This window comes from Moschus berezovskii, chromosome 5, assembly GCF_049115385.1.
Source record: "Moschus berezovskii isolate FMDL1 chromosome 5, NW_MosBer_1.0, whole genome shotgun sequence".
Classification (NCBI taxonomy): Eukaryota; Metazoa; Chordata; class Mammalia; order Artiodactyla; family Moschidae; genus Moschus; species Moschus berezovskii.
This window is the reverse complement of record NC_142464.1, coordinates 23,287,337-23,312,324: the sequence shown is the minus strand read 5'-3', so window position 1 is coordinate 23,312,324 and position 24,988 is coordinate 23,287,337. Positions and strand designations below refer to the sequence as shown.

The 24,988-nt window shown below is 40.7% G+C and overlaps 1 protein-coding gene and 1 long non-coding RNA gene across 4 annotated transcripts in view; one reads left to right on the top strand and one right to left on the bottom strand.

Annotated features, from left to right (window-relative positions):
* Nucleotides 1–5,905: 5,905 nt before the first annotated feature.
* On the bottom strand, nt 5,906–24,892 carry ETNPPL (ethanolamine-phosphate phospho-lyase). 2 transcript variants are annotated; one of them, XM_055435256.2, is made up of 13 exons: nt 24,676–24,892; nt 21,914–22,032; nt 21,488–21,644; nt 19,174–19,248; nt 15,527–15,617; nt 14,368–14,484; nt 12,565–12,647; nt 11,537–11,762; nt 10,470–10,624; nt 9,770–9,859; nt 9,416–9,546; nt 7,867–7,934; nt 5,906–6,463 (listed from the first exon to the last, which is right to left on the bottom strand). In XM_055435256.2, the coding sequence occupies exons 1-13, from the start codon at nt 24,729–24,731 to the stop codon at nt 6,341–6,343; spliced, it is 1,491 nt and encodes a 496-aa protein (XP_055291231.1). In that variant the 5' UTR covers nt 24,732–24,892; the 3' UTR covers nt 5,906–6,340. The 2 variants fall into 2 exon arrangements, with proteins under 2 accessions (XP_055291231.1, XP_055291230.1); XM_055435255.2 differs by having other exon boundaries at nt 21,488–21,647; nt 24,676–24,891.
* LOC129562195 (uncharacterized) overlaps nt 23,991–24,988 on the top strand; it is a 126,422-nt gene continuing 125,424 nt past the window's right edge. For both annotated transcript variants that reach the window (XR_016037411.1, XR_016037410.1), the window contains exon 1: nt 23,991–24,144. This is a non-coding gene — a long non-coding RNA (uncharacterized LOC129562195). The remainder of the gene's footprint in view (nt 24,145–24,988) is intronic.

The window sequence follows — 24,988 nt, the reverse complement described above, 5'->3', positions numbered from 1 at the left end:
CTCTGGAGAAGGAAATGGCAACCCACTCCAGTATTCTCGCCTGGAGAATCCCATGGACAGAAGAGCCTAATGGGATTGCAAAGAGTCAGACATGACTGAAGAGACAGCACACACACACACCCTTGCCTGAAGCAGGCTCAATTGTAGGTGGTCATCTACATTCAGAAGATCTAGTTGGGTTCCAACTATGGATATCTTTGCTGCCTTCTTTCTTAGACCTCTTGCTTCACCTTACTTCCTTAAACTACTCCTCCTGAGAGCACCTCCAATAATTCACTTGCACTAGAATCCCTGTCTCAGACTCTGCTCCTAGGGAACCCCACCTAAGACAACCTTCACCTAATAGAGAATGTATTAGTGTGCTCTTGTTTCAGGAGGAAGAACATGGGAAGACTAGTGAACTCTGTGATCCTGGGCCCTCTTCCACATTTTGTTTTCTTTGAAACGCATTCCTCAGAAGTGTGTGGTACCATGGCAGTGGAAAATGACTCTGTAAATGCGTGGATGATGGTTTAGGTAGAAGCGTTTCAGGCAGGAAAGGAAAACCCATATCCAGAGTAACTGTCTCCTAGTAAAATAAGGCACTACCCCTTCCATGTTTGAAGCAGGATAATTTAAGCAACACGTTACCAGGCAGCTGGCTGACTCCCTGGGGAATGGTGCCATGTTGGTGGTTCAGTGTTGGCCTCTGCTGTTGGCAGACTGAGCACTCAGGAGTGGCTGCAGGTGGATTGACCTGGGTGAGCGGAAGCCCCTGTTACTGAGTCTCTGAGTAACCTCCATCCCAGTCACCAGGCCACTTTGTTGCCGTATTGGACAATCACAAGAGTGTTGAAGTGATTGAATCTGCCCATCACGGAAAAGCTGGTGTTTCTATAAAAGCAATCTGTACAATAGAAATCCTTTAGAAAAGAGGTATAAATAAAGGAGCAGTTCAAGGACTTTTGTGGCAGTCAAGTGATTAAGACTCAGAGCTTTCACTGTCGTGGGTTGGGGTTCAGTCCCTAGTTGGGAACTAAGATTTCACAAGCTGCGTGGTGTGAGAAAAAAAAAAATACAACAAATTGGAAATCCCAAGATAGACATCATAGGTTAAGAATCTCAGGAATATCACAGAGCAATATTTTGGGAATAGTGAAAAATAAAAGCAAATAATTGAATATATGAAAGGAATGGGTGATTAGTGTTCTCTATCTTCTTTGTTTCTCCTTTTTAAGTTTGTTCTTCACCAAGAAGAACATAAACTATGTGTGATGCATCAGGGCCAGTTAAAATCAGGGAGTCCTCAGGGTCCTTCTGAAGGAACAAGTGTTAGGAGCCTGTGGCTCTCTGCAAGTCCTCTTTGCTTTCTAAAGCTGTACTTTCTGCTTCTACAGCCCTATTTCCACTTCAAGTTATATGTTATTGTTGCAATTTTCTTCTTCCCAGGGGAGGAAAATGTACCCTGGATTTTTACTTTCCTTATTGTAACTATTTCCGGTCAGAGATGATGTTGCTATTGGTATATAAAATAGTAAGGATGTAGCAGTCAGCATTTGGTGGCCCATGTTTCATTATGTTTAGGTCAGCATTCAGTTCAGTTCAGTTCAGTCGCTCAGTTGTGACCGACTCTCTGCGACCCCATGAATCACAGCACGCCAGGCCTCCCTGTCCATCACCAACTCCCGGAGTTCACTCAAACTCATGTCCATCGAGTTGGTGATGCCATCCAGCCATCTCATCCTCTGTCGTCCCCTTCTCCTCCCGCCCCCAATCCTTCCCAGCATCAAAGTCTTTTCCAGTGAGTCAACTTTTTGCATGAGGTGGCCAAAGTATTAGAGTTTCAGCTTTAGCATCAGTCCTTCCAGTGAACACCCATGATTGATCTCCTTTAGAATGGACTGGTTGGATCTCCTTGCAGTCCAAGGGACTCTCAAGAGTCTTCTCCAGCACCACAGTTCAAAAGCATCAATTCTTCGGCGATCAGCTTTCTTCACAGTCCAACTCTCACATCCATACATGACCGCGGGAAAAACCATAGCTTTGACTAGACGGACCCTTGTCAGCATTAACTAGTAGTATTGTGTGTATTTGTTACTGCATCACTTGAATGGGTTTTCCTAATTAACATTTTGGTGTCTGTCACTGGCTGATAAACTGTTTTGCTTTTGCTTGCTAAAATTAATATTTCAAACCCAATTCATAAAAATAACTGGTTTTAGAACATTTCATTAATAGATTTAACCAACCATGGCATTGTTTACTCTTTTATGCCTCTGATCCCAACATTTAAAAATGATGTGGAGGAAAAATCACTGGCCTAGGAGTCAGTGGTCTGGGTGGCAGTCCCAGCTTCAAAGACGTGGGCACCTCATCCAGCCACTCAACATCTGTGGCCTTCAGTTTATCCACCAAACTAGGAAGCCGAACCAAGGACCCACTCTAAAGGAAATACTAAAAGGGCATTCTTCAAGAAAATAGGGGAAATAATTTGAAATGGCACGAAGAAATGGAGAACAATAAAAAGCATACATATTAAACTATATATATATATATATATATGCCTAAAATTACAGATTTAAAATACAAAATAGTAACATCAGAGGGAGATAAATAAAAATATTCTAAAGTCTTTTCATTGATCGTGCATGTGAGCTCAGTTGCTTCAGTTGGATCCAACTCTTTGCAACTGCATCAACTGTAGCCCTATCCATGGGATTTTTCCAGTCAAGAATACTGGAGAGACCATTTCCTCCTCCAGGGGGATCTTCCTGACCCAGGGATGAAGCCTGTGTCTCCTGTGTCTCCTGCTTTGCAGGTGGATTCTTTACCACTGAGCCACTGGGGAAGCCCTTTGCGTTGATCTGGAAGAGGATAAAAATCCCAGTCAGCATTGCATATTGGTTTTTCTATATATGTTAATGTATTTATTTTTGGCTGTGCTGAGTCTTCATTGCTGCTCGAAGTTTTCTCTGGTTGTGGTGAGCAGGGGCTACTCTTGCTTGCAGCGGCTCCTCTTGTTGCAGAGCAGGGCTCTAGGGCACACGGGCTTCAGTAGTTGAGGAACATGGGCTCATAGTTGCAGTTCCCACGGCCTAGAGCACAGGTTCAACAGTTGTGGCGCATGGATTTTGTTGCTCCACCTCATGTGGGATCTTTCCTGACTCGGGATCGAACCCAATGTCTCCTGCATTGGCTCACAAATTCTTTACAACTGAGCCACCAGGGAAGTCCTGCATATTGGCTCTTAATGAGTATGGGTTTAGTTTGCTAGAATTTTGTTTAGGATTTTGCTAATATATAGAATAGATTATCCTATATGTAATCTATATATAAATATAAAATAATGGATTATGACCAAATTGGGTTGATTTCAGTTTAGTTTCACATTTGAAAATTAATCTGTATACATCACCTATGTAATTTTTTTTTTTTTGGCCAAAAATGTTTAACCTGAATTTAATCATGGGGATATTATATAAATTCAAACTGAGAGAAATTCTTCTAAATGTCTAACTGGTTGAAGTATTCTAGGTGAAAAGAGACTAAACAGAAGTGACAACTAAATGCTATGGAGAATCTTTGCTAGAATTCTGAATTTGGGGGACTTCTCTGATGGTCTAGTGGTGAAGACTCTGTGTTTCCACCGCAGGTGGAGGGGATTTGATCCCTGGTTGGGTAACTAAGATCCCACATATGAGATATGCTGCACATCTCAGCCAAAAAGAATTCTGAATTTTTAAAAAAAATCTACAAAGGACATTATTGACATAATTAAAAATGTGAATATCAATTATATATTAAATATTATTATAAACTAATATTAAATGCCCCTAATGTAATAATTGATTTGTAGGAGAATGCCCTTGTTTTGGGGAAAGATAAAGTGAAATATTGAGGGTGAATTGCCTTGGTGCCAGCAATTAAAATTCCCAATGGCCCAAATGACTTAGTCAAAGCCAAAAAGTATGTGCGTAGGTACACAGATAGGAAAATAAATGGAGCAAAACTTGAACAACTGATGAAGGCTAAATGAAATATAAGAAACTTTCCTGAAAGTTAAAAAATTTTCTAAATAAAAACTTGGGGAAAATATATAGAAAAAATTAAAATATAACAACCAAAAAAGGCTATAGATGTGAAGGAAATTAACAATGAAATCCAAGTGATAATATAAGGTGGCTTTAAGAAAATACATAGTTATCCTTCAATTAAAAAAATTAATTAATTAAAAAAATACATAGTAAAAGTAATTCCTTAAAGAGAAGACTGGATTCTCTGATGAGCAGTTAGTAAGAAGGGATCATCTTGTAGAAAGAGAGGCAGCTGATCTTCTGGAAGCCTCAGTAAGACACGTTTGCTCAAGATGATGGGAGATAAACCCTATGAAGAATAATGGATCTATCACTTCAGTAAAGTGGATGATGGCCCCGTGATAGGCACACTCAGTGCTGGCCTTGAAAAGCAGTGGCCAGGGAAAATCTTCCTAGTGCTAGAACTTTGAAAGGTGCACCTGTTTTTCCATGTTGTGTGGAAAAAGAAAAGCGAGCCTATATATGAAATCATGAGCAGTGGTGACTGGTTGCATGGCTGCTCAGGAGCCTGAAAGAGTTAGAAAGTGTGTGGCAAAAGGAGGTGTTAGGAAGAGGCATATGAATGAATATATGGAATAAATACCACAGGTTAAGGTTTTCTGTATCACATGTTCACGTCCACCAAAAAGCATCCACTAATAGAAGAAGGCACTGAACAACCAAGCGGACAAAATGACTCGGCCGGTTGACATCAGCCACTTTGACATTAGACACCCCCAGAATAGGCATAATGGCACATGAGCAGGGTGGCCAGGGCGGCAGAGATGGAAACAGTTTCTTTCAAGGAGACAAGCACTTTCTCAGCACACAAGGAGTGTTCCCAGGAGTACTGACCTGTGCTGTAAAAGGTCTAACAGCCTTGGAATTAACCTTGGTTTCGTAGAAGCAAACCGCAGAGACTTTCACGCTCTCTCCTCTCTACCTGGGAATCAATCTCAGCGCAATCCAGCTCAGACCCATAGTCAATTATACATTTAGGAGACAAAACTATTTTAACAATGAGACCTTGCATTTTCACAGCATTTTATTATGGTGAACTCATAAAGGAAACTTTTTACATTTAATTTTTCCCCCAACATCATTCTCAGCTATCATGAAACAGTCATAGCAAAGTTATTTAACTCATCTTTATACAACAAAATCCAATGCACAGGGAATTCCCTGGTGGTCCAGTGGTTAGTACGCTGTGTTTTCACTACCATACTACCAGGGCCCAAGTTCAATTCCTGGTTGGGCAATTAAGATCCCACAAGTCATGAGGCACAACCCCAAAACAAACAATGCTTCCCCCCAAAAAAACTCAACACACAAAAGCTGTTAGGAGGGCAATTGAGAAATAATGAGAAGTCAAGGCTAAAAGTCAAATTTCTTCCAGGTCAGTACTCACACAAGCCTCCAAGTCTCATGGCACCTGCACATTTAAGGAAGAGATTCTTGAAGTTATCTCTGTGTGTCAGGGTGTGTGCATAGGTGATAAGCTGGATAAGAAGGAGAAGAGGATTGCTTGAAAAGTTAATTTCTCATCTAGTAGCTAAGTGACTTGTCAAGATGACAGTCTGGTTAGCCAGAGCCGAGGTGAATGTGGTGCTTTGGCTACTGCTCCAGCTCCATGTTTTAGGAGTGCTTCTGGGTCTGCTCCTTGTCTGGTCTCTGCACCTGTGCTCTCATCCCCAGAGGTTCATGATTAACCTAGTTCCCCCAACAGGAGTCCAGATTATTCATTCCCTTCTTCACATTTGCTATGTGATTTTTCCCCAAATGGCTTTGACTTTACAACCCAACTCTATGATTCTCCAAGAAAGAACAGTACATACTTCTCTAGTCAAAAAAAATTTTTTTTGGTTCATATCATCTTTTATTTTATTATAGCCATAAATATTTATAAATTAAATCATTAAAGAATTCAATATTTGAAGGCACTAAGTCTCCAAAGTTCAAGAACCTACTATACTTTACTCTGTCATGTCAAAGATTAAAATATGAGAACTAAAGCTGTCAACTTAATAAATATTTCATCTGAAGCTTAAATTGAGTAGAATAAAGGAAGTACTTGCAGAAATCTCAAGTAAGGAATTAATAGGCTAAATGCTGACTAATAGTCTTGACATGGTTTGATTATCATTTGGATTAATCTTATGACTCATTGACTTTATACCTCTGAGTAAATGCAAACACTTCTTTCAGAGGGTACAACAGAGCCTTAACAGAAGGGACATCTGCACTCATTCTCTGTAACTCCGGACATTTATCTTGTAAATGCTCATCTCTCACGTCCTGAGCCTCTTGCTGAGCAGTGAATCTGTGCACAATCCATTTCTCTTTTGGCTGGGATTTTCTCTGGGGTCCAGGCTGCTGTCTCTGAGCAATTCTGACTGTGCTTCCTTGGGCATCTGTAAGACAAGCGTACAAACTCCAGAGGGCAGCCCACTGCTAACGCGCCCAGCCTCCAGCCTCCGCAGGGCTAACTCCACAGGAACGCGGCATGTGGGAGAACACAGAAACACCACACAACACAGGAATGCTGTGTGAGGGGGCTGTTCCTCACCAACCCTGATTTCTACCTGCCACAGACACTGGGAATGTGATGGCAACCTACAATCTGGGAGTCCAAGCCAAACTCAAGAAAGGTGTGCCAACTTTGCTAATTCCACAGTGGTGTTTCTGGTGGGGGAACTCTCTTTTTTTGAGAGTCCCTTTTCAACAAGCTCCTTTTCAATGCTTATAGGTTTCCCAGGTGGCGCTAGTGGTAAAGAATCCGCCTGCCAATGAAGGAGACGAAAGAGACTGGTTTCTGGGTTGGTAAGAACCCCTGGAGGATGGCATGGCAATCCACTACAATATTCTTGCCAGAAGACGGACAGAGGAGCCTGGTGGGCTACAGTCCATGGGATCGCAAAGAGTTGGACACGACTGAGGGTCTGAGCACTTTCCAATACTCGCTCGGTCCAGGCAGCCGTGATTCTGCCCCAGACTCTCTATGCGACTCTCACACAGCAGAGAGGAACTGATCCCTAGCATTGATCTGTGGTGCACCAAGAAGCAGAAGCACTCTGTTAGCTAATCATTTGCCCTCATTCAAAGGGCCTCATGCTTTTCACTCAGGGAAAGGCCTTTTCTGACTACACTGGATGTGCAGGCGGACATGAGGTACCGAGAGTTCCTTTCTGCGTCAAAGTCATAAACAAATAACAAATTATGCAACAGAGCCTCTCAAGTTTTTGCCTTTCTGTTTCCCGACCCGGGGAGCCCTTTCTTACAGCCTGGGGAGCTTAGGGAGAGAATGGGGAAACCTTCTGCTGGCAGCACATCAAATGCAGAAACTAGGCTACTCAGCGCCAGACAGTTCCCAGGCCCTGCTGCCAGTCGAAGTTTCTACTTTAATTCAGTGGAGGATCGAACTCTGGCATTTTGAAGTCACACTGCTGAAGCTTTTGTTGATTAAGAAGTGGGATGTGGGACTTTGAAGCAGTGTCAAGCATCACTCAGAAAAACAGGAAGGAGCTCATCCTCTCTCTATTTTGAAGGCCCTCTTTGCAAGCCTGAGGGTTATTATGATTATTTTCAGCATGGAAATGACCCTGTAAAAATGGTTCTTTGCTTTTATAGATGTCAAGTGGCATGACACTTGCCTTGGAATTTAATTGTGCACTCAGAATTGCAACAGTAAGCCAACTCTAGCAAAGGTGGGTTTATTCTAAAAGTCACTGTACAATTTTAAAACATTTGCATTCCTTTTTCTTAAATTTCCCCAATTTTAAACTTTTCCCTTAAATATTAAGCAAGTGACTCTTACCTTGGTTCTGCAAGGAGTATTCTTAGAGATCACACTCTCAGTTTCAGCTCCAATGGCTTCTTCTAAACCTTCAGCAAGGAAGATATAGTAGATAAGATGAAAAAAAAACATAAAACAAAGAAAACATAAACATAAAACATTAAAAAAATCCTTAAGAAAAACAAAAAACCCATTTTGGTAACTATAGGGATACTCTTACTAGAGAAAAATAGAGTTTTAAAATCGCTCCTCTTCAACTTTTTTTTGCAGCATTTCAACATTACACGTGACACTCAGCCTGCATTAGCTCTGCCCCATTCATGCTGTTAAAAGAATTGTCCAGCCCCACTGCTAAAACTGTTCAAGCTCTGAGCTGAATTTTAAGTAATAGTGACATTTGTCCCAAGCTGTACTGTGTTCCACCTGGCCTTCAAGGGACCAGAGGAAACAGGTGTGTGAGGACTGCTGGCCAGGTTTGGGGGTCTCTTAGTTCAAAGACAGTGACTGTATTACAAATAACTTGGGGCTGACTCTCAACTTTCTAATATTAATGATCTATTTTGTATACTGCACTGATTCCTGCCTTATCCCAACCCCAAGAGGCTGAGAGGGAGCAGAGAAGTAAAATCTTAAAATATACCCAAAAGCTCCAACATTTGACAGGGCTTTATGTTTTTCAGTATAGTTTTACATTGCTCCCTTACTTCTGTTCCGTTCCGTTCCGTCGCTCAGTCGTGTCCGACTCTATGCGACCCCGTGGACTGTAGCCTACCAGGCTTCTCCGTCCATGGGATTCTCCAGGCAAGAATACTGGAGTGGGTTACCGTTTCCTTCTCCAGAGGATCTTCCCGACCCCCGGGTCGAACCCGGGTCGCCCGCATTGGCGCAGACGCTTTACTTAGCTAATCTCAATTTATGAAAAATAAATTAACTTAATTATTTAATGTGTATGCTCAGTCACTCAATCATGTCCAACTCTTTGTGACCCCATGGACGGTAGCCCAGCAGGCTCCTCAGTCCATGGGGATTCTCCAGGCAAGAATATTGGAGTGATTGCCACTTCCTAATTCAGGGGATCTTCCCAACCCAGGAATCGAACCTGCATCTCTTGTGTCTCCTGCATTGGCAGGTGGATTCTTAACCACTAGCCCCACCTGGGAAGCCCAACCTCATTATTTAACAGAGGTCAACAAAAGATTAATTCCTATGGCAGGCTATAATTCTGAATGATGAACAAATCCTCAAAAATGAAATTGCAATAAGTGAAGCGCAAAGTCAAATGAGTCAGGGCATAGCAAATAACTGTTAACCGATAGCCTATAAGTTTTATTAACAACATCTCAAGTATTTTCAGGGTATAAAGCTCAAAGACTCTTACGCTGCAACATCTGTGGTTTGTGGTACCATGAAGACATGCAATTATTTTTTTAAAGTGAAAATAAATGATAATATACATTTATACAGTCATTTCCACCCTCCTTCACTTCTAACATGGACAGCAAGATGCACGGTCATGTATGACCAGGATGGAGGTGTAGGGGACATCTTGTTTAAAGATCTGTGGACAGACCTGTTAGAATACCATCAAGTTGTTCCACCATAAACTTGGCATCTTCCTCAGTGAAGCACATAGGTGGTTTTATTTTAAGTACGTTTCTATGAGGTCCGTCGGCACTGAGAAGCACTCGCTTTTCTTTCATCCTAATTAGTGCAGGAAATACATGTGAGTGCATACAAGCAATAACTAAGACGATTTCAGAATGATGTGAACAGACAGCAATCTAGTATATGCATGTAAGAAGTCACGTTGGTAATTGCACGAGTCTTAAACTTTCCTTATTCGGGGAGAAGAGAGGAAGTAAAAACATTCAAGTGGGTGGACATCTTTCAAGCTGAGATGCCACACAGGTGAGGGGTGGTTTACTTGTAGATGATGTGCTGAGCTTCTGCTGTGGCGGGGGTCCTTTGCTGATGGTCCTTCACTAAGTCAATCCCAATAAAAAGGCCAACGCCCCTGAGGGAAATAAAGAAAGGAAACTTGACATACACTCCATCAAGCACCACATTGTCACAAAAAATGAACACAGTCGTCAAACTCAAGTGTGATTTGAGGCTGAATATGAGTCTCTTTAAAGATAATTGTTACTAGTTCTAATTAATCCATGATACCAATCCAGTGTCCACAGGACTTCTTAGTTTCTGAAATTAGTTTTTGTAATCCAGTTTTTTTTTCCATCACATAATTGCAAAGAAAAAAAAGGCTTTAAAACAACCTTATACTATTTAGTTTCATATGACATCAATGATGATAAATACATATATGAAAAATAGTGATGTTTCTTAGATGTCATTTAAATTATTTTTTCATAGATCATATAGAGTTACTTTAAGTTTCTTCTTTTCATCTTCTAGTTGTTGAAATTATCCTGGCTTAATTTTTTTTTTAAAGTGTAAGTCAGGAAAGATATATACCCAAAAGTTAATAGTGATATATCTGGGTTCTGAATGAAAAACGTTTTTTTCAGTGTTTTCTAGATTTGGCCTTGTGTAATTTATTTTAAATTTATAAGATCACCATTATTCATTTGGACATATGAATAACTACAATTCCTTGATAAACATACCTGACGTCTCCTATCAAAGTATGTTTAGTCTTCTGCTTATTCAGTAACTCAGTAAGATAATTCCCTACTCTTGTGGCATTTCCTTGAAGGTCTTCATTTTTTATTACATCCAGGACGGCCAAACCAACAGCAGAAGATACTGGATTTCCTCCATACTGCAGAAGAAAGATAAATGAGAAAACAGACTAGTTGAATTCATGCTGTTGCTTCATCTATGAGAAATCTGGCTCATATTTAAGCAAGTAAAGATATAATTTCAATAAAATTTTCCCTTGTGATATTATCTTTTTAAGTTTAGAATACAGCATGATTCTATTCATTCAGGATTGAGCATATGATTCTAAATTATACATATGCTACATAACTGGTATGAAGGACTACTGGAGAATCTATAAATTCATCCACACCAAACACAGATATTGTGTTGGGAATTAAGGATTTCAGAGTGTGGTTTAGTTAGAGGGATGTGGATTGCAGCACTTAAATATCTGTGTGGAAAAAAAAGTCAAAAAATGACATTTTCTCCAAATAATTTATGCTCCTAGATTTTGATTCTGACTTTTAGCTGCAACAAGTCCTATTACACATATTGCACAAACTATCAAAGTCTTTCCAAACTTGAGAATCTTACAACTTTTGGGGGCAAAATCAAGGAAATAAAATTTCCCAAAGATAGAAATTAGTTAGTATCTCCTATGACAGACATATAATATTTATAGTACTGAATCATCAAAACATTTCAGACGTGTTTTGGGGATTTAAATGTGATACAAAACAAAAAAAGATCATATCATCTATTAATGAAATATCATAACCTCTAGAGTTTACTAAGGCAGCCATCTATCACTGGAACAATCAATAGGAACATTTTAGGAAGGGGAAAAATACAAGAAAAAATACAAGGAGGATTGTGCCAAACAGAATGAAATATGGTTAGATCAAAGTCTGGCTTCAGTTCTGGGGTCATTAGCTGGCAACAGTGAGATTTATTCTTTATTACATTGGAAAGAAATGTAAGAACACAGCATTTTTCCCTCTTAGCATTAAAGTGGGAAGTCAAAATTTACCGTGTTGAAATACTCCATCCCAGAGGCACTGAAGGCTTCTGCAATTTCTTCGGTTGTTACCACGCATGCCATTGGGTGCCCATTGCCCATTGGTTTTCCCATTGTGACTATGTCTGGAACGAAGTCTTCTCCAAACATTTGGAAACTCCAGAAATGTTTCCCAACTCGGCCAAAGCCTACTTGAACTTCATCAGCTATAAACACACCTCCTGCTCCACGGACATATCTGAAAAGCAAAAGGGCAGCATGATACCTTCAGGTCACTGACAGCCCCCATGTCCTCCCTTCAAGATAAGGATTATTGAGGACTTAAAAAGAATGGTGTTAACCTGAAGTCTATAATCTTTGTTAAAAACATTTCAGTGCTCAAATCCCCAATGACATCTATGTGATGTCATTGACTTTGAAACATAATCACATCATTTCCAGATAAGATATAGTCTATGTTGTTTGGGTTTGTGCTGCTTAAAGTAAGCTCTACTGCAGTATTTTAAGTGGCAAGAGAAAAAAGTGAACAAAAAGTAATGGTAGCGGAGTTAATCTTCAACTTTTTACTAATCAGTAAAGCTTGGACACCAATCAATCACAGAGGAAGCCAGGTGGGTAAAGTGGGGCAGAGCCCTCAAGGACCCCCAGCTAGACTGTGTGCAAATCCTTTATTAGCTGGGATCTTGGAAGGTGAGGAGTTCCAGGAGTCCTGGGCGGCAGGCTCTCCCAAGTGGCTATTTACCATGTAGTCCCTGGTGGCTCAGCAGTAAAGAATCTGCCTGCCAGTGCAGGAGACTTGAGTTTGATCCCTGGGTTGAGAAGATCCCCTAGAGAATGAAATGACAACCCACTCCACGATTCTTGCCTGGAAATCCCATGGACAGAGGAGCTTGGTGGGCTGCAGTTGGTCGCAAAAAAGTTTGACATGACTCAGCTACTAAACAACAATGGGAAGTACTTCCGTACTTCGCCAACAACCAGATGACCCTGCGGAACTGCCACAGTTCCTTCAGTTTGACCAAAGATGCCCAAGTACATACTCTGCCACTTTCTGGAAGTAGCCTGCTGGAGGAATTATTTGTCCGCCACAACTCTGCATGGATTCAGCAATAAAGGCAGCAATCTATACAAGAGAAGATGGGGTCAAAGTCCATTCGGTCCCCCTCCCGTACCCCCTAAAAAAAAAGAGGACTTCTTATAGAGCCGGTGATTTAAACATGGTTGGGAACGGACCCCTGGCAAGAGGCAAATTGGCCATTTGATTAAAAAGAAAAGATGTTCATGCTGGAAAAACAAGTGATCTGAAGCATTAGTTTCTGAAATTTTAGGTTTCTTATGAAACTAAATGAAAGGTGCTTTCCACCTCTCCATAATTAATTTAAATGCAGTGTTTGCATTAGGATCAACTGAATAAGACTGATATCTTGATCAGTCTTTGATATGAGCTCTATAAAATTACCCAGGTTCCAAACATATTACTGTAATGCCTATTTACTCAACTTGTTGAATTAGGACTGCCCAAGTCTGGAATTTGCACCAGGGAGGTGAGAAGGTGACTTGTGGTCACAGACCTTAGCTACTGTGCTCTCTTTCTGGTTCTTGCCCTGAATCAGGCTTACAACTTAACCAATGTAGGCAATTCACCATAGAACTGCAGAGGAAATGTTCTAGAGGCTAAGAAAGGAGAAGAAAAAAATCCCTAAATTCAGAGAAAGCATGGAAATAGTATGAGCTAAGAAGTCAAGCCATCAACTATACTTCAATTAAAAACAAACAAGGGAACCAAGGTTCTATTCTAGATTACCTCTTTTAAGATATGAAAAATGAATGGGTTGGGAAGAAAAAGAAGAAAATAGCTAAGACAGGCAAACTACTTTCCAGTCATTAAGATAAAAATACTTGAACTGGAAAACACAAAGTCTTCATTTTTCTCTCAATTAAAAAGTTTTTTTTAATGGCCATATTGATGCCATAAATCAATTTAAAGGCAACGCATATGTCAAATCACATTAAAACTCCATGTAAGTAACCCCTACCGGGGCTGAGAATTTAACATTAGGCTGAAGGTGGAAGATAGTAGGCTGAGGAAATGAAAACTCTTCCTACTCGGTAGGATTCTGGTTTGTTTTAGAAGTGCAGACACCGGGATGTCCCTGGCAGTCCAGTGGCTGGGACTTCACCTTCAATACAGGGAGTGAGGGTTCGATCCCCAGAGAGGGAGCTAAGATTCCACATGCTTTTCAGCCAAACAAAACAAAATAAAACACCAAAACATGAAACAGAAGAAATATTGTAATAAATTCAATGAAGATTTTTAAAAAAAGTGCAGACACAGATTGGAAGAGCATTTTCATGCCTGGTCTTACCCAGGCTCAGCGCAGGAAAGCTGAACCAATTCTAGGGAAAGCCAAGGCTCCCAGGGTCCAGAAGCCTGCACTGATCCTGAGGCCCTGGGGCTACCCTGCCTCGTCCCCTCCCTTCACCTTCTGTTAGCCCCTCATGTTACTCTCTCGTTTGGAATGTTCTGTCCATGGGCTATCACCTTTCTTAATTCTCTCCTCCTATCCTCTTGCACCAGAGTCTGCATCCCACTGGGAAGGTTAGAATTAGACCACCAGTTCTGAAACAGGTACGGTAATTACATTTCCAGGATAAATAAAAATAGTCTTAGAGGCATGACTACAATAATGCATTTTTTGATATATGAACTAAGTGAAAATGTAACCAGAGAAGAACAGAAAGGATTTGCCGTCTAATCCTTTTCCACCTCTCTAGTGTATCATGATGATTTCAATCTATTTTATGAAAGATGTTAACGTGTTTCCAAAGCTGTAAATACAAACCTTCCTTCCACTGTTATGAGCTTCATCAATAATTTTCTTCACTTCATCTGCATAAGCACTGGCCGGGTCTGCATGGTCTTCTCTGTATTTTCCTCTGTAAGTATCTGGAGCTGGTGCCTGAAAACATCAAGAGATAACAGTTTCTCATGATTTTTCTCCTGGACAAATGAGTTTTTAAGAAAGGGTATTTCCCCACAAGAGCATAATAGAAAGGTGACCTATGGATTTATGTGACTCGAGGTTCTTCTGCTCTTTTTCCTTAACATTTCAGAATTCAGTGACACTTGAAATTTTTGCATTGTGAACAGGAGCTTGGATTTACTTCTAGGCCCTTGGAAGTCAAAATTGCATCCCTGATCACATAAGGGGAAAATTCAAACAACAAATGTGACTATGTTATTTGAAAATTTCAATGAATGGAAACTGTATTAACTATTCTATGTCAAAAATAGGGACCTCCCTGGTGGTCCAGTGGTTAAGACTCTGAGTTTCCAAAGCAGGAGGTGTGGGTTCGATCTCTGGTAGGGGAACTAAGATCCTACGTGCTGTCTGGCAAGGCCAAGAAATATTTTTAAAAAAGAAAATAAACTACCACTTTCCAATTATCTGGCAAATTGTAATCATTCAGAAAGCCAGAGTGCTTTAGCAGTAATTTCAGATCTTAAAATTTTGAAAGAATGCATTCATGAGTCTCTTAAAAATGTCCACTGATCCTTAATTAAGCCAAATGAGTTTTACTGTTTCAACAACTTGGTTTCTTTATTTTCTTTCATTTAATATTTATTTGACTTAATAAATTTATATAATAATTTAGCATAGAGTAATTTTAAGACAGTCATACACACCTGATGCAACTCTGAGTTTCAAATCGGCTTCAGTGATAGAAAAAGTAATTGAAGATCCAGGGGCAAGAAAAATAAAATAAAAGCTTGTGAATAACAGCTGTCACTACCACTATACTGATTTGTATGGTACTCATCATGGATTTTAACCCGCATCTTGTCATTAACTAGCTGCTTGACTTTTAGCAAGTCATATAACAGCTCTGTATCTTAATTTCCTTTTTCACAGTTTCATTTCAATGCAAAGATTGGTCTGGATTATCACTGGGCACTCTTCCAGTAGTAACATTCTGATTCTTGAATTCCAAGATACTTACCACATGCACAAATTCTTTCTTGACATCTTTGCCCTTTTGAAATTTATATGGACTGATCTCAATTAAAGATGATAGGTGACCGTGGTAAGCACTGAAATGAAAAGAAATGGTAACGAACATCATTCAAAGAAGGATGCTCTTCCAGGATATGAAAAATAGTATTGTGTAGCATCCAGGGAGAATCTCAACATTGGTGCCAGATTTAACTATATGGAATCCAATTTTTCATGGTAGGACCGGCCATTAATTTGTCCAGTTCTCCTGATTCAGGCAATAAAACACATAGAAAGCCAAGTATGTATCCTTGTAGGCAGTTTTTAGACAGAAAAATCTTAATTTCTTTGGATTGTATTAGCTTTGCTAAATTAGATTAAGTGTAAAATATTATTTTCTATAGTTTCATGAGAAATATCAGATGTATGTATTCTTTAAATGTATTTTATAGTTACAGTCTAGTAAATTCTAAAAACAAATTTATATCATCAAGTGGGCTGTGTTTCTGTTTAGGATGGTTTCTAAAGGATGTCCAATAGCACATTTTGAACAAATGCAAGTTGGTAAAGAATAGGAGGTTTTTCCAAAAACAACTAAGGCTGAGAGGTCATCAACCTTAGTTCTTCCTAAGGTTGTGAGATTCCTTTCACTTAAAATACAGGTGTCTATGATATTCCCCTTAATGTTTTTTTCTTCTCAGATATATACAATCAGGAGACTGATTATATATATATCAGGCAATTATATTATAATTAATAATTATAAATTATTCCTATAATTAGGAATAAATTAAATCCCTATAATTAGGAAATTATATTACATTATAATTATATTATAATTTCCTGCTTACATATCAGGAAATTATTAGGGCTTCCAAGGTGGTGCTAGTGGTAAAGGATTTGCCTGTGAAGGCAGGAGACATAAGAGACAGGAGTTTGATCCCTGGGTTGGGAAGATCCCCTGGAGGAGGAAATGGCAACCCACTCCAGTGTTCTTGTCTGGAGAATCTCCACGGGGTTGCAAAGAGTCGGACATGATGAAGCATCTGAGCATATGCACACACATAGTAGATCAAATGTTGATCTCTCTTTTTCTGTGCCAGCACATAACAGGCTCTGTGTCTCTCTTGTCTCTCTCTGGAAATTATAAAAGGCCCATGAGTAGATAAAGCAAAGAGGGAGTACTTCCTCTACCATAGATTAAAACATCCTACAAAGCAATAGCAATGAAATTAGTATGGTATTGGAATAAGAACAAAGTTATGACTGGGACAGAAGCTCAGCCATACGTAAATGGCAACACAGTGGCCTCTAGGTGGACTTAACTGAGGAGCAGTTACAGACATAGAAGAAAATGAAGAGCATCTTTGTGATCTGAGGGATGGTGATGGGTATGTACAGGGGGAAAGATTTTAACAAAAGTTAGAAAACCAAACCACAGGATGAAAATGCAAGCTATTTGATTCAATCAAAATTTTTTAGGTAGGTAGATGCCATGGACCAGGTTAAAACGCAGGTGATAGATTGGGAAAAAGTATGTGTAATGTCTGTGGTTCATGGGGTCGCAGAGTCGGACACAACTGAGCGACTGAACTGAACTGAACTGAATGTCTCAAATAAAAGAGGTTAAGTTCCAAAATGGTCTGTTTGCATATAAGAATCACTTGGGAAACTTTAAAATATATGTGGTTTCCTGGACTCTGCCTCTAGAGACTCTCTTTAATTGGTCTGGGGTGGGGCCTGGACACTGGCATTATAAGAAAAACATTTCCCCAGTTATTTCTAAAACACAGTCTAGGCTGAGATCCTCTGATCTAGTCTATGCATGCAGCCACAAAAACAAGGATGGGAATCCCAACAGAAAAAATGGGTAAAGAACATAAGCAGATAATTCTCAGAAAAAAAGTGGGTCAGTCGCTTAGTTGCGTCTGACTCTTTGCGACCCCATGGACTGTAGCCTGACAGGCTCCTTTGTCCATAGGATCCTCCAGGCAAGAATACTGGAGTGGGTTGCCATTTCTTTCTCCAAGGGATCTTCCCAATCCAGGGATCAAACCTGGGCCTCTTTCATTGCAGGCAGATTCTTTACCATCTGAGCCACCAGTGAAGCTAATTCTTAGAAGGGCAGTCACAAATGTATAATAAGTATATGAAGAGATACTCAATCTCATAATTGCAAATAAAAACAACATTGATATTATTTTATACTTATTAGACCATCAACTATTAAAGGAAAAAAAGGCACAATACTCTCAGGCTTTGCCCAGGATATGGGGAAATGGAACATTTCATGCACTGGGTAGAGTGTTTCAACCACTCTGGAGACTTACCTGGCAGCATTTAGTCAAATCAATAATGTTTACAGTACCCCTCTGGCCCAGAAATCCTGTTTCTGGGTGCTTATTCCTAAGAGATCCTCAGAAAGGTCCATAAAGGCACATGTCTGAGGGTGCTAACTGCAGTGCTGCCTGTGGTAACTGGGTATAGAGGGCAGTCACAGTGTCCATTCTGTGATAGGCAGCATCATGCCTGCCCTCCCCAAAGATGCTCACGTTCTAATCCTCAGAACCTGAGAACATGTTACATGGCAAACGGGACCTTGCAGATGTGATTAAGCATCATGAAATGGGGTGATAATCCTGGAGGGTCCAATGTTATTACAAGAGTCTTTATAAGTGAAAGAAGGTGGCAGGAGGATGGTGGTCAGAGACAGGGATGTGATGGAAGCAGAGGCTGGAGGGATGGCACGGCTGGCTCTGAAGGTGAATGAAGGGACCCAAAGCCAAGGAAGGCAGGCAGCCTCTAGAAGCTGGAGGCAAGGCAACACATTTTCCCCTAGAGTTTCTAGGATTGCAGCCCTATTGCCACCTAACTTTTAGCCCAGTGAGGCCCATTTTGGACATCCGACCTCCAGAACTGTAAGTGAATAAATTCATGTTGCTTAAACCACCATGTTTGTGATAATTTGCTGCAGTGACAATGGAGAATGAATACATCAACCAACACAGAACACAGAAGCCTACAGATGGGCAGGAAATGAGCTGCATGTTCAGTTCCACCCTCTGTGTGAGAGGTTAGTGGGGTGGGGAGGCAGAAACAATTAAAAAAAATCTCAGTTAAGATAGAACTTGTCAAATTTCTTGTTCAAAATGTAATGAATTTGGGACTCCTCTGGCGGTCCAGTGGGTAAGACTTCTGCTTCCAATGCAGGGAGTCTGGGTTTGATTTCTGGTGGGGAACTAAGATCCTGCATGCTGCACAATGTGGCCAAAAAAAAACCTTTTTTTTTTTTTAACTTGGCTGCTTGTAGTCATTAAAATTTGCTCTAAATTACTGTCTTTTAAATTAATTACAGTGGATAATCACATTGTAGTGGCTCAATAAATAGTTAATGTATGAAAGTAAATTCTAATTCATACAAAGCCCATGAGACCGTGACCACAGGACCCAAACGAGCCTCCAGGTGCTTGGAAAGAATTAAGTGTTCTCTAGGCCTTAGTTGGCCTTGAAATCTTAAACATAATAATAAAAAAAATCCTTGTGCCATCCATCCAGCCTCCTCTGTACATACTTCTGGTATTAGTGTAGATAGGATCAATGTGTTTTCGTCTCTTAAGGACTTTCCTGCTGAGAAGTTTCATGTCCAAGACTTACTGGTCAAGAGTGATCACATCTTGGTGGCCTCTGAACTGCCAAGCCAGGCGTAAGGCTAAGTCATTGGCTTCCGATCTATTAAGATAGCAGAGAGAGAGGAACAATGTGACATAAGCTCTTTTAAAATCTTTTGAAATGCTATTTTCAAAGTTGAGGATTTCAACTACAGAGAACTGTATAAATAAATAAGTTGAGGTCCTCTCTTCCCCCTCAATCTTGCCCAACCAGCCATCTCACGTCATCCTCCTAAGTTCCCCAAATGTCTTCAAAAAAGAATGAGACGCACAAGGAAACTCAGCACAAATTAAGGATATTCTGCTTATTTCAAACTCTGGCCGAATTCAGCCATATCATAGGTGACTAAGTTTGAGGAGCCCAAGAAACCTATATTAAGTGTGATCTCAATAGGAGGAAACGGAGTCTAAGGTCCCACTAACCGGAGGGCCACTGAACTGTGTTGTGCTGACCGAATACTTGATTAGTTTCTTATCTGGAAAATGAAGATCAGTGCTTCCCTCGTGGCTCAATGGTAAGGAATCCTCCTGCCAATGCAAGAGAAGGGGTTCAACCCCTAGCCCGGGAAGATCCCATATGCTACGGAGCAACTAAGCTCATGGGCCACAACTACTGAGCCCACTTGCTGCAACTACTGAAGCCTGTGTACCTAGAGCTCACGCTGTGCAACAAGAGGAGCCACCAGAGTGAGAAGCCCACATCCCACAACTGGAGAGCAGTTCAACTAGAGAAAAGTCCAAGCGGCAACGAAGAATCAGCACAGCCAAAAATAAATAGATCGACAGATAAACGAGACTCTAAAAAATGAAGATCGTAATCTTTCTATCTGGTGTAGAGAGTCTAGATATACTACTCAGACGCAGGTGGGAAAGTAATCATTTGTGGAATGTTTATCATGTGCCAAGTATTATACTGCTTTACTTATATTGATTCTCATAACTGCTCTTCAAGGCAAGTATTGTCATCTCTTTATGGGTGAAGCCTCAGAGAGGTTAAGTAACAAGAATAAGTTCTCACGGCTAAGAAGAGGTGGAGCCAGTGCTGACTGAAGCCTGTTTAACTTCAAGATTGTTCTCTGTATTAATACGATTCCAGGCTCTGTCACCTCCAGCCTTTGGTGACAGTGTTCTTCAAGGCTAGTCATTCTTTGACAGCATAGGATTCTTTGGAAGGGAAAGTCAAATACTATGCCATTTAATTCGTTGAAGGCAAGAACGCTTTAAAACAACAAATTAGATCCTAAAATGACTTAATTCTTTACAAAGAAAAAAAAAAAACAATTTTCTGGTTATAAGTTGGGTTTTAAAATACCTCATTGAAAAGACAAGTGTGGAACTCCCATGGCAGTCCGATGGTTAGGACTCCGAGTTTCTACTGCAGGGGACTGGGTTCAGTCCCTGGTGGGGAACTAAGATTCCACAAGCCTCAGGCATGGCCAGAAAGAAGAAAAGGAATCACAGAATCTCTTACAGTTTTAGTATATATGTACATATATATCATTTTAAAAATAAGAGTCTGTGCTATATAGACAGCTTTCCTCCCAATAGGTGAGCTTTTCACCTGTCTTTAAACATGTATTTTCAAAACCATACTTTATTTTTTTTTTGCTGCACTTCCTGGCTTGTAGGATCTTAGTTCCCTGACCAAGAATCAAACCCAGGCTCTCTGAAGTGGAAGCCTGAAGTCCTAACCACCGGGCTACCAGGGGGTTCCCCCCAAAACATACCTTTTAATGTCTGCATAATACTCAACAGAATGGATACAAACATTTGAATTTACAGAATTTAAAAGTTGTAACATATCTATTCACTTGAATTTATTCCCTCGTCCTTTGTGTTTGTGCTGGGGAAATGTTTAGGGATCCCTACTGGTGCACCTTCCCCTTCTTTTTTTTTTTTTTGTAATAAAGTTTTATTAAAGCATAAAGGAGATAGAGAAAGCTTCTGACATAGACATCAGAAGAGGGTAGAAAGAGTACCCCACCTTGCCCTTCTTTCACCAAAGATGCGTGGTAGTAAAAAGTCCCGAGTGACGCTCACATGTTAATCATGGGACAGAGGTTACAGGCTGCATCAAGCGCCTTGGAACACAATGTCAGGTACCTTATCTACAAGGAGCTGGTGGGCCCAAGTGAAAGAACCAGGAGGTCAGGTCCCCCATGCAGGGTCATCAGTAAGAATCTCAGGAAACCTGTTTAGATATTCCTGCTCCACCAGCAATCAAAATAGAAAAGACATGTGAGGGAGGAAACAAAGAGATTCATGGGAATAGGGATAGCTGGAGAAATCTTGAAACCTACCCTGAATTTGTAAAATAGCAAACAGAGAGTCTGTCCGGCAGGGTTGCGGAGAGGCGCTTGGCATACTCAACAATGTTGTCGTGGAGGAATCGAGAATTTGTATTTAGCAGTTCCATCTGTTTCTGGGCAGCTTTGACCACTTCTGGGTGGCAGTGTCCTACTGAAATTTAGAAAACAAAAGTCCTCAAAATTAGTTCCAATTCAAAACGCTTGGGAAGTGAGGCAGATTCTGAAGCGAAAAAAAAGAAGAGAAGTTGATCCTGTTCCTCTCCCACATTTTGTTCTGCTTTTCCCAGCCCAGGACTAAGGGCCCTGTTCAGCCGAGGAACTGCAGCCGCTGCAAATCCTGGGACAAATATTAATGGTGCCAAGGCTGCCTTAATTCATAAACGCATCCTTCAAGGCACAACAAAGACAGCACATTACCATGGGCAACGTTGTTGATGCAGTCCAAGTACTGGTCACCTTTCTCGTCAAACATGTACTGCCGCTGGGCTCGCACTATTTTGATGGGATCCGCAGCAAAGAAAACTTTGCACGAAGGCCTAGAAATAATGAAAGGAAACACTTTGGTCTGGTAGGACTGCTTAGTGTTTTCCCTTCTTAATCAAGGTCACGATGAGTGGAAAATTACAATTACATAAAAGAAAGGGAAAATAGAACCTAGGTGACATACTTTTTTTTTTTTCAATTTCATATTAGCCTGGAAACTTTTACCTTAATCCCCCATCCATGACATTGCTCACATTTCTTATGCTTGTTATATTAAATTTGCCAAGATCTGACAATACTTTTTAGAGGCACATGGATCAACTCTGAAAGCTCTAATTACACAAACCAATAACTAATTTTCCTTTGGGAAATTTTGTTCAACTAGGAAAAATAAAACAATTTTTTTTGAGCCTTCCTATATATTAAGAACTGATAGCTATTACAAATATTATCTCATTTAATCATTCCAACAATAATATGAGTTATTATCATTCGCACTTTTATAGGTGAGAAAACAGGCACAGAAAAATCAAGAAGCTTGGTTCAAGCCAATAAGAGAGAAAACCAGAATTTGAAAGTAGATTTTTGTCTTGATTGTAACTAGATTTATCACAGTGACCATTTTGAAATGTATAGAAATATTGAATCACTATGTTGCATAGTAGGAATTAACTACTTCAAAAATAAATATATTTTTGAATTATACTTCAAAAATAAACTCATAGAAAAAAGAGATTACACTTCTTGGGAAGAGTTGGGAGGCAGGGAAAACAGATGAATTTAGTCAAAAGGTGCAAACTCCCAGTTATAAGGTAAATAAGTACTACGGATATAATTTATATGTACAACATGATAAGGGCATCTTACCCTTAAACATGATTAATTATAACACTGTTTTATACGAAAGTTGTTAAGAAAGCAAATCCTAGGGGATTTTCTGTTTCTTAAATTTTGTATTAATGGGACGATGGATGTTCACCAAACTTAACTGTGATAGTCATTTCACGATGTAAGTCAAACGGTTATGCTGTAAAACTCAAACTTAATACAGTGCTGTATGTCAATTACATATCAATAAAACTGGAAGAAAAAAAGAAGACTGTCATATGCCAATGCCTAAAATAGAGCTTGCTTGCTCATCTAATCTCTCTCTCAAACCTACTTGTAAAGAAATGAATAGCACTAAAAGCTACTACAAATAACTTAGTGTTAAATAGTGTGCAGGACATTTTACAGATCATTTTCATGTCTTTTAATTGGTTCTTGCTCTGCAGCAAATGAATTTTCTATTCTTAAATAATATGATCCAATTATTAATCTAACCCATTAACCCATTCTTTCGAGCCTAATAAAATGTCATCCCTATTTATGGTTACTTGGATGGCTGTCTGGAGTACAAGTTTTAGCAACATGTAAACATTTACAAACATTTCTGATCTTGGCTCCATGGATGTTTAGAAACTAAACAAAATATATTATTTATTTATTATTTATTTTTTTTTTTGGTCACACCATGAGGAAATGTGGGATCCTAGTTCCCCAACCAGGGACTGAACCCAAGTTCCCTGCATTTGAAGCAAGGAGTCCTAATCACTGGACCACCAGAAAAGCTCCTCAAATATAGTTTTATTTTGGTGGCTTTACATGCACAGAAAACAGGTTCCCATGTGCACTGGAGATAGTTTAGAGGGTAAATAGTTACGTATTAAATTGATACACAACAGTTTAGAAAGTATTGTAATTATTGTGAATAAGTAATAAAATTTTTTAAATGCCTCAGATTAAGTGTCATCATCTAAAATGAAACTAATAATGAAAATTTCTTATTGGTTCAAATTCAGTTGTTAGTTTATAACTACAAGTTAAAATCCTGAAAAATTCTTCCCTATGAATGTGGGCTGAAAACTGTGGACTTGACCTTGCCTCTTTGTCAATGTACTTCCCACCTTGCCACTCAGATTTTCATAGAAAAGGAATTTAATGTGACAGAGGTCACAAGGTAACTTGACACTCTACTAGGACCAGAGCCCAGGTCTGACTTAAGTATGGGTCCTGTTCGCTCACTCACCAAGTCGTGTATACTATTAATGGGAGCAAAACGAAAATAGACCCTGGAGAACACTGCATCTTCACAATGTAGTGCGGCCACATCTGGGGAGACCAAGGTGAGTAAGGGAATCTTACTCTTTAAAAAGGGTCAACGCTTTTTTGCTGCCCCCGCCTCCACCGGCTAGATTAACCTTTTACTTCTTAACCAAGCGTGCAAGAAGGAAGAGTTCGCTTTCAACAAAAGTTGTCAGAATGAGTTTTCATAGCCATCGTCAAAAATATTTCAGAGTTCATAGTTAATGAAAGCTTTCGAGTAGGTGGGAGTGGCGGAGAACTACCCTTCTCCCTTGCAGAGCCCAGCCCCGGAACGCTGTTCTTCAGTGGCTATCGATCCGCGCGGCCAATCCCGCCAGCCGGCCCGCAGCCCTCACGCTCCCCGCAGGCTGCAGGCGCGGGGCTCAGCCGGGAGCCGGCTGCACGGGAGCCCCTGGGGCGCGTGCGCGCAGGTGCGGCGGCAGGTGGCCGCTCCCGCTCCCCGCGGGACCCAGCCAGCCAGCTCCCGGCCCCGCTTCAGCTCTCGGCTCCCCGCGCTGGCGACCTGGTGATTCCCGCTCTCGGCGCCTCTCGTCTGGGCTGGGAGCCCTTACCCGATGTGCTTTCTCCTCAGCGCCAGGGTCTCTTGCTTGCTGTACAGCTCGCACATGGTGGCAGGGTGCCGGGCGCCCCCAGAGGTCTCCCCTCTCCAGGCCCTGCGCCTGGAGCCGCGGCCCTTCCCTGCTTGCCCTCGCTGGGTCCCCTGGCCCTGGGCGTCGGAGGTCGAGGTCGGTGTCAGCCAGCTGGGGTCATCTCCCTTTTAAGTCTTGCCCCGCCTTTGCCCTTCGCCAAGCCCCACCCTCCTCCTCCCCTCCTCCGCCTGGTGCCCGCCTGGTGCCCGCCTGGCAAGTGCCAGGGCTAGCCGCT